Genomic DNA, 17,952 nt, shown 5'->3' with positions numbered 1-17,952 from the left:
ACCCTTTGATCTTCTAACAGGCTACATCTCTTGAAAAAGCACATGTAAGTTAGAATAATTCAAGTCACTCTGATTTTTCTTCTTGAGACACAGTATTATAATGGTGTTTAATATATGATTAAGAGTCTCTTCTTGATGAAAGTGAAAGAGGAGAGGAAAAAGTTGGCTTAAAGCTCAACATTCAGCAAACTAAGATCATGGCATCTGGTCCCATCACTTCATGGGAAATAGATGGGGAAACAGTGGGAACAATGGCAGACTATATTTTGGGGGGCTCCAAAATCACTGCAGATGGTGATTGCAGCCATGAAACTAAAAGAGGCTTACTCCTTGGAAGGAAAGTTATGACCAACCTAGATGGCATATTGAAAAGCAGAGACATTACTTTGCCAACAAAGGTCCATCTAGTCAAGGCTATGGTTTTTCCAGTGGTCATGTATGGATGTGAGAGTTGGACTGTGAGGAAAGCTGAGTACCGAAGAACTGATGCTTTTTGAACTGTGGTGTTGGAGAAGACTCTTGAGAGTCCCTTGGACTGCAAGGAGATCCAACCAGTCCATTCTAGAGATCAGTCCTGGGTGTTCTTCGGAAGGAATGATGCTAAAACTGAAACTCCAGTACTTTGGCCACCTTATGGGAAGAGCTGACTCATTGGAAAAGACCCTGATGCTGGGAGGGATTGGGGGCAGGAGGACAAGGGGACGACAGAGGATGAGATGGCTGGATGGCATCACCAACTCGATGGACATGAGTTTGAGTAAACTCTGGGAGTTGTTGATGGACAGGGAGGCCTGACGTGCTGCGATTCATGGGGTCACAAAGAGTTGGACACGACTGAGCAACTGAACTGAACTGAGCTGAACTGATGTTATAGAACTGACCACAGATACTATAAGTAGAAGCACAAAAATAAATAGCTTTACATTCCGCAGTATAACATTTTCTAAACACCTTACAAAGGGACTATAAGGATAACAAAGTAAATAGAGTACAAAGTGAAAGTTGCTTAGTTGTGTCTGACTCTTTGCGACCCCATGGGCCGTATCCTAAGTCGCTTCAGCTGTGTCCAACTCTGTGAGACCCCAGAGACGGCAGCCCACCAGGCTCCCCTGTCCCCGGGATTCTCCAGGCAAGAACACTGGAGTGGGTTGCCATTGCCTTCTCCAATGCCATGAAAGTGAAAAGTGAAAGTGAAGTCGCTCAGTCGTGTCTGACTCCTAGCGACCCCATGGACTGCAGCCCACCAGGCTCCTCCGTCCATGGGATTTTCTAGGCACGAGTACTGGAGTGGGTAGCCTTTCCCTTTTCCAGGCCATTTTGACCCAGGGATCAAACCCAGGTCTCCCACATTGCAGGCAATTCTTCACCAGCTGAGCCACAAGGGAAGCCCAAGAATACTGGAGTGGGTAGCCTATTCCTTCTCCAGGGGATCTTCCCAACTCAGGAATTGAACCGAGGTCTCCTGCTTTGCAGGCGGATTCTTTACCAACTTAGCTATCAGGGAAACATCAAATAGAGTATACCTGGAGTTTTATCTCAGAGCATCCCAGGAGGTGGCTTCCAGATATGGCCCAGGGCCTTCAACACAGGGCCTTCAACACCAAATAAGACTCAGTCACTCTCCCAGCTCTAAGTCAGACTTGCATTTCAAAAGACAGTATTTTGATAAGGGGTCACGTTTCTTGCAAACTTGAGAATTCCCTGAGTAAAATCCGAACATGGCCCCATCCACAAAAAATAGAGAGAGATGAAAGAAAGAGGCAGACCAAATAGGAATCCATTTCACCAGTATCTCAGTTGGTAAAGAATGAGCCTGCAATGCAGGAGACCAGGGTTCAATCCCTGGGTTGGGACAATCCCCTGGAGAAGGAAATGACAATCCACTCCAGTATTCTTGCCTGGAACAATTTCACGGGCAGACAAGCCTGGCAGGCTACAGTCTATGAGGTAGCAAGAGTCGGACACGACTTAGTGACTAGACCTGTATATAGGCTTAGCGCTGTATAGCACAGGGGACTCTCCTTGGTGCTCTGTGCTTACCTAAACTGGAAGGAAATCCAAGAAAGAGGGGATGCATGTATGTACGTATGTATGCATGCTCAGTCACTCAGTCATGTCTGACTTTGCAACACTATGGACTGTAGCCCACTAGGCTCCTCTGTCCATGGGATTTCCCAGGCAAGAATACTGGAGTGGGCTGCCATTTCCTTCTCCAGGGAATCTTCCCAACCCAGGGATCAAACCTGTGTCTCCTGCATTAGCAGGAGGATTCTTTACCACTGAGCCACCTGGGAAGCCAGACGTATGTATACATATGGATGGTTCTCTTTGCTGTACAGCAGAAACTGACACAGCAGTGTAAAGCAACTATACTCCAATTTTTAGAAAAAGAGGCAGAAGCTGGAGGGATGCCGCCACAAGCCAGCGAAAGCCAGGAGCCACCAGAAGCTGAAAGCGGCAAGGGGAATTCTTTCCTAGAAACTTCAGAAGGAACAAGGCCCTGCTGACACCTCTATCTTGGGCTTCTAGCCTCCAGAACTGGGAAACTATAGACTTCTATTGTTTTAAACCATAAAACTTATGGTCATTTTGTTACAGAAGCCATAGAAACTAATACAGGGGGGTTGATCCTTGGTTTCCTTTACAAACTTAAACTCCTTTCAGCAGCTTAAAAACTGCAGTTGACGTATTTTATTATCTTTTAAGACAATTCAATTATCTGACAAGTTAACCTCAAATGTACTTAAATTCTTATAACTCTAATATTGGACTTGGAGGGCATTAGGGTCCAAGGGAAATAAATGAGACAGAGAAAGACAAATGCTATATGTTATCACATGTGGAATCTAAAAAATACAACAAACTAGTGAATATGACAAAAAAAGTAGCAGACTCATGGACATAAAGAACATACTAGTGGTTACCAATGGGGGAGGGGCAACATAAGGGGAGGGGAGTAACAGGTGCAAACTATTAAGCATAAATTAAGCTACAAGAATGTATTTCACAACATGCAGAATAGAGTTAATAATTTATAATAACTATAAATGGAGTATAACCTTTAAAAATTGTGAATTACTATATTGTACTCCCATAACAGACTGTATTACTGTACATCAAACATGCCTCAATAAAAAAATAAAGATTATTAAAAAAATAAATACAATTACAAAAACAAGGAGGCAAATACAATTGTAATACCTTATTAACCTTAAAGAAGGTAAGAAAACTAGCATCAAGTTACTATGTTCTTGCACTTTATATCATATCTTAGAGACCATCCCATATCAATACAGAAAGAACCTGTGGTTTTTCATTGCAAATAATTCCACTGTATGAATAAGTTATAACTTAAGTAAAAAGAAAGAAAATCAACATAAAGGATGGATGTGGGATTTTTCCTCACCATGAGTCAAGCCATAACTGTCTTGGAAATGTTTCTTAGAAAAAACAGACAATAAGTTTTTATGATAAGTTCAGAATATCCCATGAAAGAATTCAGGTTTCTACTCTAACCTTGCAGCAGGAAGAGGTTAAATGCACCAAACTGAAGACCAAGGTGCTCCAAGAAGAAATATTTCAAGGCTGAATATTTTGGTAGGATCTTCCAGTTCAACAGTCCACAATAAGAAATGCACCAAAGTTTCATCACTCTCCTGCTCTCTTTGCACAGTTTTACCTTTGCTCAGCACAAGAATACAAGGCAAAAGAAAAAGAGTCCAAAACCACAAAATCCCTACCTCTTATAATTATTTAAAAAGAAGAGGTTGTTAGTAGAAATAATCTTCAACATCGGACTGTAGCTCTCCTTTCTCCTCTGAAATGCACAGACCACTTTCACTTTGGTTCCAAGAGTCTTAAACCTGCTTCCTTTGTCCATAAATCAATGGCACTTAAACAGAGTAACTGCAGAGCTTGTTAAAACTCCAGACGCCGGGACCCCACCTCACGTGACTGAGTCGGAATCCCAAAGGGTGGTTCTGACATGTAGCCAGAGTTAGGAACTCTAAGAGACTGAGCCTAAAACCCGACTTTCAAAATAAAAGCATATGTCGACATCTATGTAATTACTGAACTAATGAAAATCACAAGACTTACCCATAAAGAATAAGAAAACTAATCATTTGTATTAAAGCCTTTTTCACAGAAATATCCTACACCAAAATCTTAATCAGAACATGGCATGAGACAAATGTGCAAACATTCAAACAATGGAATTAGAAAAGATGATCTCACCAGATAATATCTTTTTAATCATGGGATTTTTCTAAGTTCTGCCAGTTTAGAGACAGAAAGTCATATTTTTTTTACTGGATTTCTCTGCTCTATCAGAAATGTCATTATCAATGTGCTTGTCAATGTGCTTTGTTCTGATCTTCAGGAAAAAGAATGTTACATAATTCAATACTGAGATTGATGAACTGGACAGAAATTATAATAATTAGCCTGCCACCCACCCACCAAAAAAAGTTCATTTGAAAATATTCACCTACAAAATGTTATTCTCCTGCTTTACACCTTGATTTTAATGACTGTGACAAACAAAACTGATTTTTTTTTTTTTTTTGCTTTTTTACGTGAACAGATCTCAAAATCAGTATAAGGTTGTACCAAAGCAAACTTTAATCTTAACTGCCAAGAGTGCACACACACAAACGATTCCTATTATTGGCTAGGCTAGGAGAACAAGCTTTTGACAGAGAAGGTTCACAGAATATAAATAAATCTCAGGTGTTTGGTTGTGAAAAGGCCTGGATGTCAAGGCCAGAGAGCCACATGGAACCTGGGACTACTTGCCTCCCACACTTGACCTATGCAAATCCAGGGGTAGAGCAAGGAAAAGTGAAAGGACCAGGTCTAGCTTAGATTTCTCAGTCCACAACCAGCATTTCGACAGTAAATATATATTAAAATTTCACACCGATTCACCTCTCAAATACTAAACTGACTGTATTTATTATTAAGCAATTAGGGCACACCAAAAAATAAGAAGAGTAGAACAGTAAATATCTATGCCTACACACACACACACACACACACAGCTTAAAGAGAGAGAGGAAAAAAAATCTAACCAATACATGTGAAACCACCTAAGTAATCTTTTGCAATAGAATTTTAACTAATATTTACAACCACTTCAATGATCTTGCATGTTCCCTTGTTTCCTGAAAATCATCCTATCGACATCTAGTTCAAATCTGGGCTCAAATAAGGTTCAGTAAAACTGAGTTTTCCATTCTGTCTATATACTAAAGACTTCTACTGCTTAGAACATTCTCCAAAATTTGTTTTCCTGTGGAGAACAGATCACCTACACAGCTTTCCCAACCTTAGTAACAGGTCATGAGAATTACATGAATGCAGAAATCTTTCCTATGATGGCACTATTTCAGCCTAATGAGGTACCAACACAGAATATTTTATGTGCATGACAAGAATAGCTACTCTCCTCTGTTAAGAGTTGAATTTCCACCAGGGTCACTGTCCCTCACCACAAATCCCCAGGGCTCATGGAAAAAAACCAAACACACTCAAAGACTCCCTTCAAAGCACAGGCATTCCAGCCAAGTAATGCTTTGGTGGGGGGGAGGGGGGCAGGGTTGGGGGGAGAGAAAAAAACCTTTATTTCACAGTCCCTTAAACTCTTCAGGAAAATCCCCACACAGATATTTCTTTAAACAAAAGAGAAAGAAGACCCATGGGAAATACAACATAACCACTGTTTTTCCTAAAGAAAGGCCTCTAAAAGATAAACAAATAAGGCAACCTTCCTCCCAGCTTCATAAAACCACATCTGCTTAAGAAAGTTTAAACATAGTATCATGCAAACACAGTATCATTGTTAGGCCTGTTATAAATGTAACCAGGTATAATATTCCATAGTAAAGAATTCATTTTATTTTTATTTCACTGGCCTCCCTTTTCTCCCCTCCCGGTCCACTCCTCCCCAGCCAACCCTTTCAATGCCATAGATACCCATCCAGGCATCAGACCAGGCCTCAAACTGTGCCAGACCGCAGTCCATCTGAAATCCACTACTTTTTTTTCACCAGCCAGTTAAAAGCCTTGAGCAGCAAGCAAAGGAAAAGAGAAAAGGGAATTCACGTCAGAAACAGATTATTAGTTCTTCTACCTTCCACCCAGAGGACTGCCAGTCCTCTGCTATTTTCCTTTGCCAACTTCTAGAAGAGAATGATAGAGACCAGGGCCAATAACCAGGGCTGAGAGCAGCAGGTTATATCTCCTGCGATCGGCCTTCCCATGGCAGGAAAGGATGCCTGCCAGCGGCCTGGAGCAGCTGTATCTCACAGCCAAAGGCCCCAATTTCGTAACCACAAAGGCAGAGGCAGAGGGATGTAGCAAAACAATTAACACTCTGCAAAATTTCTAAGGAATTAATTTAGGCACGAAAAAAACAAAGGACCATCTGGCAGCAACAAAATAAACTACCTGGTAAATTAGGAGACTGGGTGCTCCATACAGAGCTCGAATGCAGAGTTTCTGGAATCAGAGCACCTGAGTTCTCACCCCAGCTCTGACATTTCTAGCTCTGTAGCCTTTTTCATTGACTAGACATTCACTGCTTACCTGCTATGAGCTAGACACTGGGCTGAGCCCCAGGGATGCATGGGTCCCTGCTCTTGTGGAGTTAAGTTGAGTAGGACATTGAAAGAAAAGTTCAGGTGTTAGTTGCTCAGTTGTGTCTGACTCTTGACGACGTCATGGACTGCAAGGCTTCTCTGTCCTTGGAATTCTCCAGGCAATAATACTGGAGTGGGTAGCCATTCTCTTCTCCAGGGGATTTTTCCCACCCAGGGATCAAACCTGGGTCTCCTGCATTCCAGGCAGATTCTTTACTATCTCAGCTACCAAGGAAGCTAACAAACACACACACACACACACACAAAGAGAAACAAGAAAACTACCAGAAAGTGACTGAGCATAGGGGGAACTTAAATATACAGATACAGTCAACAGTGACTGGGAGTGACCTTCCTCATGGTCTTCTGGCTAAGACTCTGCACTCCCAATGCAGGGGGCCCGGTTCGATCCCTGGTCGAAGAACTAGATCCCACATGTCACAACGAAAAGATTCTGCATGCTCCAACAAAGATTGAAGATCCCTGTTGCCACAACTAAGGCCTGGCACAGCCAAATAATTAAATATTTATTTGACTGTGCCAGGTCTTCGTTGCCTCACGTGGGATTTTTTCATTGCACAGACTCTAGCTGTGGCGGTCGAGCTTAGCTGCTCCACAGCATGTAGGATCTCAGTTTCCAGTGTTGTTGTTTAGTCACTAAGTCATATCTGACTCTTCTGTGACCCGCGGACTGTAGCCCGCTAGGCTCCTCTGTCCGTGGGATTTCCCAGACAAGACTACTGGAGCCGGTTGCCATTTTCTTCACCAGGGGATCCTCCCGACCCAGGGATCGAACCTGCATTTCCTGCATTAGCAGGTGGATTCTTTACCAGGTTTAGCCATCAGGGAAAACCCTTAGATCCTAAACCAGGGATTAAACCCACATTCCTGCACTGCAAGGCAGATTCTTAACCACTGGACGGGCAGGAAAGTAGTAAATAAATAGTAACAACAACAACAAAAAGATGACTGGGAGAGTTACTTCCTAAACTCAGCAGGCAAGTTTTCTCAGAGGTGATACTAAAGCCTAGACCTACCTAATAAGAGGAGCCCATCAGGCAAAGACAGGGAAAGAGGGATGTGCAAAGGCCCTCAGGCAGGCATGGTTGGGCCGCTGCAGAAACAGAAAGAAGGTCAGTTTGGCAAATTACTTCTGTGTGGCTCGTGTCCGTCATCTGTGAAACAGTCATTGTGAGGATGAAACTCTGAGCACCACATCCACTGTATGTAGTCAGTCAATGTCAGTTGCTACAATTATCATAATCAGTGAGATCCCATCACTAGAGGTGTGCAAGAAGAGGCTGGGTACTCAGTGGCATGGCCAGGCAACAGGACCTCTCAGGTTCCATCAACAATTAGGTCAGGATTACACAAGAAGACAAAAAGTGAAGGAAGCAAGGATAAAAATGTTACACTCAGGCTTCCTGTCCAAAGGCTGTTAAAGAATGCTTTGAATCATGCAACAATGTGGAGTTTTAGCGACTAATTCATTCAACAAATGGCCCCTTCCCATGTGAGAATCTATGATTCTAATCCCTACAAGTCAAAATCCCCACAAGGAGCTAGTTGGCAGTCTTTAGCCCTGAAGTCTACCCTCTTTACGGGGCTTTGAGCTAAAACTTACCAGAACAGCATTGAGAAGAACAGAAAAGGGTGACTTATTCTATGTTACTGGCATTAAAGCATCAGTATTGATAGAATAAAATAGCACTGAGGCTGTTCTTTGATTTTACACATATCTCAAACCATTTTATTATTTCATGTTTAAAATGTTCCAAGCAGAAGTTTACATACCACAGACTCCATTGATAATATATTTCACTTAAAAAAAGAAAATCTTACTCTTGATCTACTCTCAAAATACTTAATAAACTGTAAAACTTTCTGAAGCTCACTAATTCCGGCTATCAAAGGTGTACTGATTAATGACAGACAAATTTGACTTGCATGTCTTTAAGTTAGGGAAAGATTTACTTTTACCCAACCCCAAGCCCTGAATCATTAAAGGTCATATTCTTTCAAGTTCTTTTCTAAAACTCACTCAAATCCAAGACAAATGAATTACAATCATTAAGAAATACATGATTTTTATATTCATGAAATATTTCATCACCTACTCTTGATAGTTCAGATTTCTGTTTAGTTGGTAGAAATTACTTTAAAAATTATTAAACCTCATACACTGCATAAAGCAAATTAATACTGAATGAGGGCAATATAAACAATCCTAATACCTTAACATAAAATGCACCAATACTTTTATGAAGCGAGGTTTTTAGACTGTTCAAACTTAGGGATTTGAGGAGGAACGAGATAAATCTTCATGAACCAAGACAAAAGTTTATCAGTATAATCTCAGCATCAGGTCTTCCCTACCCCAATCTCTATCCCCTCCACCATAGCTAGATCCTCAAAAAGTAGAAACACAGAAATAGATCTGAATCAAAATTCTCCTATAGGAGAATATGCATTATATGTATATGATTCCTTTGACTTTCAGAAAGCAAGATTGAAATTAACAGGCCCATTCAAATCCAAATTTATCTACTGCCTTTGCAACATAATCCAGCGGAAAGAATGTGATTCAGATCTCAGCTATGCAACAGCTAAATTTTCAATGCTTTTTGAAGTAGGAGCCATCAAAAATAAAAAAGAAAGTAACAGTCATCACCTTGGCATTAAAACACTTGAAGCAATTTGATATTTTTAAGAATCCTTTAGAAATACTTTAAGAAGTAATGCAGGCTCATTGAAAAGCATTTAAAGTGCCTATGAGTAAAAAAAGAGAAAAATAATAATCCCCAAATACCAGGATGACCACCATTAACATTTTTGTGTACATTCTATTGAACTTTATTGGAAAAAAAATTTTTTCACATAAATGACTTTATATTGCACATAATTTTTATATAACAACATCAACAACATGTTTCTATGTTCATATATACATATTCATAACATTTTTGTGAACGTATAACCTTTATTTTATGAATACACCTTAATTAGCTCCACTGAGATTCTATATGATTTAGTCAAGTCCCCTCCACTAAAGGAACAGCATAGGCTAACCATTGTTTCCTAAAGTTATTTGCCTATGACATCCTTTTTTGACTTATATATTAGAATTTACACTTGTTTCAAATGCTTTGGGAAATTATGATTTAACCAATCCTCAGTATTGGATTTTTATGGTATTTCTAATTTTTTTCTATAATAAAAATGCTATGATCAACTTTTTGCTTGTATATTTCTGTGTCTTCCCTAGGAACAAAACTCCAAAAATAGAGGTACTGGGCCAATTGGAATGCGTACATTAAAAACATAGTAAGTTCTACCCAACTGTCCCCAGTAGTATATGAGAATAGTCAGTCTTTTGAAATGATCATTTTTAATTTAAAGAGTAGTTTAAAAGTTATGTGTACTCATCATATATAACGAGTATTTTTAAACTTATATAATTACTTTTTTATGAACATGGTTAAAATACACAGTTATAAATAAATATCAAAGGTCTTACCGTAATGGAAGTTGACTCAGAAAACTAAGAACATAACTCCTCACAATTTATAGAACATGACAAGCATGGGTACATTAAATTGTCTCACTGTCATCTTCCTCCTTGTTACATCTATATTTTTCTGGACATACATTCTGTACTGTTTAGAAGATATTAGTAATCCCTTACATCAACACAGTACTTTATACAACTAAAGCATTTAAATCAAGATAAATTTTAGGGGGCATTAAACTTTCTCAGAACATACTTTAAAATAGGACGTTAAGCTGTACCCCCCGAAAGATCCTTCAAACTACACAGTAGTGGCTACATATTTAGAACCAAGACTGTAATAACCAGTCTTTACCAATCCACCAACACCAGGGCCATGAAGGGAAATATACCTGAAACGTGTGTGGCAGTAGATCAGTCATGTCCAGCTCTCTGTGACCCCATGAACTGTAGCTCACCAGGTTCCTCTGGTCCATGGAATTCTCTAGGCTAGAACACTGGAGTGGGTTGCCATTCCCTTCTCTGGGGGGTCTTCCTGACCCAGAGATCAAAGCCAAGTCTCCCACATTGCAGGCAGATTCTTTACCATCTGAGCCACCAGCAAAACCCTCATCTCTATTAATTTAGAGCCTATTTTCAGTGCATATTTCTCCAGATTCATACAATAAAAAGCAACCTTCTAACATAATATAAAGATGGTTCACATAGCAAAAACAGACATGAGGTTCCTTTTTTGGTTTTAAAGTGACACTGGGTATTAAGTTAATAGGCCAAAGTAACTCTCAAAGTTACTTAAGTATAGTGTTCACACCCAGGGTGGAGTTCTGTGTAATTTTCAAAACTCAGGTCCTGGCTGCTCAAAAATATCTCCCCATAGAGTCTATCTCAGAATCATATTTGTTGCTTTTTAAAAATACCGAAATTTTTACTCAGTAGGTCTGGAGTGGAGCCAATTTATCTGTATTTAAAAAAAAAAAAACCCTCCCCAGTTGATTCAGTTATACAGCCAGAGTGGTAAAGTAGTTGATTATATAAAAAGATTGGGGGGAAAATAAATAAATAAAAAGACTGAGGGAGGGAGTGATATCCTTACATAATCAATTTAAATCTTCAATGAAAACCATTCATCTGTCTTAATCTAGTTTCCTAGATAACCTAGGTAAAACTGTACCTTGAGAAGGTTTATAAGATGCTTCGAAAAGGGGAGCAGAGGTAGAAGAACACCTGCTGGCCTAGCACTGGTTAGAAATGGGATGGGGGAGAGGGGGTATGAAAGCAAATCTCAAGAAGACTACCCACCCCATCTGAAACCACAGCATTTCCTACCTAAAGCATCATTTTTTAAGCTGCACTTTTATGTTCAAGAGGTTTCTTATAAATGAACAGCAATCAGCTAACAGGTAGCAGTTTCACCAAGCAATGCCAATCAACATACCAGGAAACCAAGATGGATTGAGAAATTAAGACAGAATACACAGAGACATCAAGGAGGGCATGGCAACCCACTCCAGCATTCCTGCCTAGAGAAACCCCATGGACAGAGGAGCCTGGCAGGCTACAGTCCATGGGGTCGCAAAGAGTTGGACACAACTGAGCGACTAGGCACAGCACACACAGAGATATTGTATTACCATTTACAGTGTTATAGTCATTTGTCAGATTTCTGTTTCTCAAAAGAAGTTTGTCTCATAAGAACAGTACAAAACAAACAAAATCTCATGTCTTCTAAGTAGCTTATGAACAAAAAAATCGGCCATTTTCTGAAGGCTCCGTTACTTACCAGATCTGGACTTAATGATGTCGCTGAACTCATTCTGCCCATCGTCAGCTCTGGCCTCATGCTCTCCATACTTGGCCATCTTAGTTGCGTTTCAGTACAATCCAAAGGCTTGACAAGATCCTCTTTTAAAGACTTTCAATTTTCTATAATCATCAACATCAATACCTAAAGAGAAAAGGGGAAACATGGATTTTTTAAAATATACAAGACTATATTAATATGCATATATTAATACATGCTGACATATATTTATGTATAACATATTGCATATAGATGTAATATATAACCACAATATATATCACAGCTGTATAATATATATGACTATAGATATTAAAATATAAGTATATGTATTATATATGGGCTTCCTGGTGGCTCAGTGGTAAAGAATCCACCTGCCATTGCAGGAGACGTAGGGGTCTAGGATTCAATCCATAGGTCAGGAAGATCCCCTGGAGGGCATGACAATCCACTCCAGTATCCTTACCTGAAAAATCCCATGGACAGAGGAGCCTGGTGGGCTATAATCCATGGAATCACAAAAAGTTGGACACTACTGAAGAGTCTGAGCACACACACATGCACATTATATATGGTTTTATATAGTAATCCTTCATTCAACAGATATTTATTTGGAGCCTATGGCAATCCACTCCAGTATTTTTGCCTGGAGAATCCCATGGACAGAGGAGCCTGGTGGACTAACGTCCACGGGGTTGCAAAGAGTCGGACATGACTGAGCAACTAACACTTTCACTTTCATGTATAAAGCACTGATCTGGGCAATGGAAATATGACTATCAAAGAGACAAAACCTATACTAGTTTGAAATCCACAGACACCAAGCAATTAATTATATAATGGAGTACTTCATTATACTACTAATATGTTACAAAAGTACAAAGGAGAAGCATAGAGTAATATGAGCATACTGCAGAGGAATCTGACCTGCTCTGGGCAATTAAAGAAGGCTTTCTTGAAGATGTGACATTTGAGCCAAGCCTTCAAGGATGAGCGATGGGAAGAGAAAAAGGTAAGAATCTCCCATGTAACGTGACAGGAAGCATCAAAGAACATTCAAAAATCTGAGCAGAGGCCAGTGCTTTTGGAGCCTAAGAGGAGAGGGATTTGTTGAACTAGGTGAAGTAACAGACAGGACCAGGAACAGGGCTGTGAAGATAGCCTGTAAAGGATTTTGTTATTTATCCAAAGAACAGTGGGAAAACAGCAGATGATTTCGAGCTGGGAAGCAACATATGATTGTGGCTTAAATAAGTGTAGATAGAAAGAAGTGGGTGGACATGAGGGCTATTAGATATTAAATGAAGGCCAATGGGATTTGGGAACTGACTGGATATGAGTTTCAGTATACTGAGGCACAAAATGACTGCCCAATTTTGGCTTGTGCAATTTAGTCACTGGAGCATGAGCGTCTGAAGGAAGAAACAAGGAGTGTGATTTGGATTGATGGAGTTTGAGATATACAAGTGGAGATAACCAAAAAGTCTGATCTCAGGAATGGTCTGGATTATACGTAAATCTGAAGAGTTACGTGGTATAGCCATTGACACAGATTTTATTCTGGAAACCACACCATGTGAATTCTCCTGAGAACAGACATGACTCAAAATAATTTTAATCTTTTAGTAATTAATGAGTCAAGGCATGTTGAGAATTTACAGAATTGAGGATTCTACCCTGCACTACCACTTTTCTTTTAAAATGTCATCAATTAGACATGCACTGCCCTAGAACTTTCTGGAACACAATGCCAAAGCAACCCAAATAGAATCAAAATTCAAGTTCAAGTTCAGCAACTTGGCTATATCCTAACATCCCCTTATGAGCACCCCAAATGCCAGCTAAATAAATCAATCATTTAATGGGGAAAATAACCGTCAAGACATCCCAATATTAATCTACAAATAATAGACATTAATTCACATATTGTAATAGATATCAAAACCAGAGTTTATTGTTAGCTAGGATTAGACAACTCAATTATTTAATTCAAGGACACATCATATGGCATTACTATTTTGTAATATAGTTCATTTTACATATCTATTCACTATTTGCTTCCCTGGTGGCTCAGATGGTAAAGCGTCTGCCCGAAATGCGGGAGACCCAGGTTCGATCCCTGGGTTGGGAAGATCTCCTGGAGAAGGAAATGGCAACCCACTCCAGTACTCTTGCCTGGAAAATCCCATGGATGGAGGAGCCTGGAAGGCTACAGTCCATGGGGTCACAAAGAGTCGACACGACTGAGCAACTTCACTCATTCACTATTTAGAAGTTCTTACATATTATGTTAACAATATACAACACTCAAGGACATACCACATTGTTTTATATTTCATAACAATATAAATACATAAAATGTAAAATTTCTTTTCCTTAGTAGTTAGGAAAAGGGTATGTTCTAACAATAAAGAGGTCAAAGTTACCTTAGAAAAAGGTTTTAAATGTTAAAGTGTTTGAGGCAGATGAAAACTGATGAACTACTAAAGCTTTGGGAACAATTTCCTCTCCAAAAGGGAGAAATACATGGACTGGATCATCAGCCTGAATCTGCGAGATTTTGAGAGTATAAAAACATTTTTCACTTTTTATACTGTCCACTACTATTGCACTTTATGGATGATTATGTCATTAGGTTCCTTTCAGGGGGTAAATTACCTGCTAAAGATTTGCTACATTCTTAAATGTATTTTATTACATTCAAGTACCAAAAGTTTTGTTCAGAAGAATACACATAAAATTTTATTATGAAAATCAGCTTTTCCCAACAAAAAATTCTCTTTACTGGAAAGCAACTAATTATTTCCTTTGAAATATATTTCTAATTCTTTTTCATAAGTGGTCTTAGCCAAGGTCTTCAAAAGATTTTTCCCATTCCACAAAAGAGAAAAGTAAACTGCTTGCACAGAACTGTGTTTCATTTGCAAGTTAATATTCCTTCATCATAAAGTTTTACTTTGCCAGCTCCTTAAGATAATTTCAGATTTTCTCTTGATAATCAAAATCCTTTACAGGCTACACAGATTCAGCAGTAAGTGGGATCAGAGTACAAGGAAAGACTTGGCAAATTCAGAGAACTGCAAATGACCATTTTAACAGTGTCATAGCCACTGACTGATACTTTGTGCCACTAATTGGCAGGGATCTCCAGGTTGAGTAACATTTGGCAGCAAGTCATTATTGGTTGCTGGAAGACAGGATCATAGCTTCATCACAAGGCGCCTGTGTGACCCTCCACATCCACATATATACTATGGAAACACCACCATCTTCCACACCAAGCTAGGTGACAAACCGAATAAAAGAAAGACATATTGCTTTATAATTATAATTTACTGTTACCTCTGCTCTAGGTTCTGTTTCTCCAAAATGAAGTTCTGCAAAGTTTAGCCAGTTCTTTCTCACTGAAACCAATACCCTTAACTCTACATCCAGTTCTTTCTTCAAAAACTTCTCTCGCTGTCGTAGGCAACCAGAAGCCACCACAATAAACCTGGGTTAAAAGGACGGGGGATGGCCTCACAGGCAAAACTCATGCTTTAATTTTTTTTTAATTTGGAAATTAAAAGATAGAATACAAACATGTTTAACAATGTACAATTATGATGGAAATATGCTGTTGGTCCTTGGGCAAAAAGTACTCATTCCTTTACATAATCCTAAGAATGCCAGAGATAGTGGAAAGGAAAGCCCGGGGGCCAGAGTTTGAGGCTCTGTATGAAACTTAGCAAGACACCGCCCAGTGCCAAGAACTGCCATTCATTCTCGGAAGCGCTCCAAGGGAAGTTCACACTGCTGTGGTTCATGCCCTTTACGGGGGCAACCAGTTCCAGGTAAACACCTGAAGGAGAGTTAAAGCACAGTCTTTAGGTCTCAGAAACTGGTCCAGGGGGCGGGGAATGACTCCGCGTAAACCATGGCCCTCGCCCCCCCCCGGTGCTCTGGAGGCCGAAGAACCCAGGAGCTCCGCATTCCTGCAGCTGTCGCCTGATTCCCGGGTCCCCCGGGTCCACTAGCAACCAGCCCAGAGGCGCCCACCCGACTCCCGAGGCCCACGCAAGTTACAAAGGAATAGATGCGGCTACTGCCGGGTTCCCAGGAGCAGCAAGCTCCCGCCCGGACCCAGGGGATCCGGGCTTCCCAGAACTCGGTTCACTCCCCCACAAGGGGTTACAACTCGCGGGGCCCAAGTGACCCTGGAGGCTGGCAAAGAGGAGACTCTCCCCGGGGCATCCCGGGAGCGGGGGAGCAGTTAGACTCAGGTTAGACCCGGGCTCCCCAGTTCAGTGGAAAACAAAGTGCGAGTCTTCTGGCTCCTGCAAGCCGGGCACACTCTCTCCTCCCCTTGAAACAACCCTGGAATCAATCCCTTTCGTAATCTGGGGCTTGGCTTTAAAAAAAAAAAAAAAATCCACTTTTAACAGAGTGCCTTCTAAAACTTGCACAGCCTAAAATTTGTGCTGTGTCGATTTCCTAAAGGGGCCTTGAGCGACCAGTGCCTCGGACCCCAAGCAAAACAGAGACATGAATTACCTTACCAATTGCTGCAAGATGTGCCAAGGATCCGGGACCCCAGAAGAGGCAATCGCGCGGGACTACTCACAGACTGAGCGCTCCTTGTCACCTCACCAAAACCCCACCCTCGGGAGCAGCAACGGCCCAGAGGTCGAGCACGTTTCCTGCCAGGCAGATGGCTGGGAACGTCTCCCCACCCGGTCCTGGCGGACACCTCCGGGGCCCCGCCTTCCCGGGGCTGAGGGGTGTGTGTGTATGTGTGACAGGCCCTCCTAGGAAGCCACGTCCCCTCTTGGAGATCACTGGCCCAGAGCGCACGGAGGCATGACCCTCTCACCCCAGCCAGGAGAAAAACTCAGGGAGTCAAGAGGCTGCCCAGAACCAGTCGAAGGAGTTCGGATCTTTAGGAAATACTACACGGATTCCAAGGACTTCCGAGCCCGAGCTCTCCCCCACGTTTCTGGCATTCCCTGTCCCAGGGCGGGGAGCTGAACTGAGGTTCCAAGGAAAGTGCACGCAAAAGTTGGTTACATCTTAGGCTCAGCCTTGAGAAGGAGCTCGGGACGCTGATCCTGGGCACAGGAGCTGCTGAAAACTCCATCCTTCCCGCAGCCTACGTCCCGTGTCCCGGGGCTGTGGTCACATTACCCGGCCCGAGGCTCAATAATGCATGGACTTACCTGCTCCCATGCCCCGCGGGCTGCCTCGTCAGCCCGCCGCCGCCGAGTCCCAAGCCGGCCCGGGTCTCCTCGGATGTGTTTCAGGCGTAGTAATCGCGGGTGTGTGTGCAAACGTGGGCTTTATGGTGCGGTTTTTTTTTTTTTTTTGGTTTGTTTGTTGTTTTTTTTTTTTTTAAGGAAATATGGAAAACCAGACCAGATCCGAAAGAAAAAAAAAAATTTTTTTTTGACACTCGAGTAAACGCCCCTAACTTGTGCAATCTTCCTGCCCCGTAGTTCCGCCAAAAACAAAACAGTCCCAGTGCAAACCTGGAACGGGCGCGCAGGCACCAAGTTTGCCAAACACTGGAGAGTTTTCCGTCTGCAGAAATGACCCCGCAGGAGGGTGGCGGGGGGTGGGGGGTGGAGGGGCACCGCTCCCTGCGATTCCCCAATCGGCTTTGGAAGGCGGAGGCTCCTCCTTGCCCCTCGGCGGGAGAAAGCCCGCGGCCCGCAGCGGCCGCCCGCTCCCCTCCTCCGAGGAAAGGCGACTCCACAACTTCGTGCGCCGCCGGCTCGCGCCCCCGGCTCCTCCTCCTCCCCTCACCCGCCCGCCGGCCGGCCCCTTTGTTGAAGCGGGGAAAGGAGCGCCGGAGGCCGGGGAGGGCGCAGGACCGCGGGGTGCGCGCCTTCGCCCTCCTGGGAACCCGCTCCGGTACCGGCACACGGGTTCGTCCTCCCCAGTAGAGGGGCGCCGAGCAGGTCCGGCTCCCCGCTCGGCTCTCCCGTCCCGGCTGCCGCAGGGCCGGCAACTTTGTTCCGGGAGATCAG

General features: G+C 42.1%; 1 protein-coding gene and 1 non-coding gene across 2 annotated transcripts in view; one reads left to right on the top strand and one right to left on the bottom strand.

Moving 5' to 3' along the window:
- Positions 1 to 17,239, bottom strand: part of UTRN (utrophin) — a 551,097-nt gene extending 533,858 nt beyond the window's left edge. Inside the window, exons 1-2 of the mRNA XM_068985316.1 lie at positions 17,143 to 17,239; positions 11,930 to 12,094 (exon numbers count right to left, since the gene is read on the bottom strand). Of these exons, the coding sequence (XP_068841417.1) occupies positions 11,930 to 12,008 (79 nt within the window). The 5' untranslated portion in view covers positions 12,009 to 12,094; positions 17,143 to 17,239. The remainder of the gene's footprint in view (positions 1 to 11,929; positions 12,095 to 17,142) is intronic.
- Positions 14,007 to 14,078, top strand: TRNAF-GAA (transfer RNA phenylalanine (anticodon GAA)). Its single transcript has one exon. It is a non-coding gene; the product is annotated as a tRNA-Phe (tRNA).
- Positions 17,240 to 17,952: the final 713 nt, after the last annotated feature.

The sequence above is a fragment of the Capricornis sumatraensis genome, chromosome 13 (genome assembly GCF_032405125.1).
Source record: "Capricornis sumatraensis isolate serow.1 chromosome 13, serow.2, whole genome shotgun sequence".
Classification (NCBI taxonomy): domain Eukaryota; kingdom Metazoa; phylum Chordata; class Mammalia; order Artiodactyla; family Bovidae; genus Capricornis; species Capricornis sumatraensis.
Note: the sequence above shows the minus strand (reverse complement) of the source record. Positions and strands in the feature narration are given on the sequence as shown.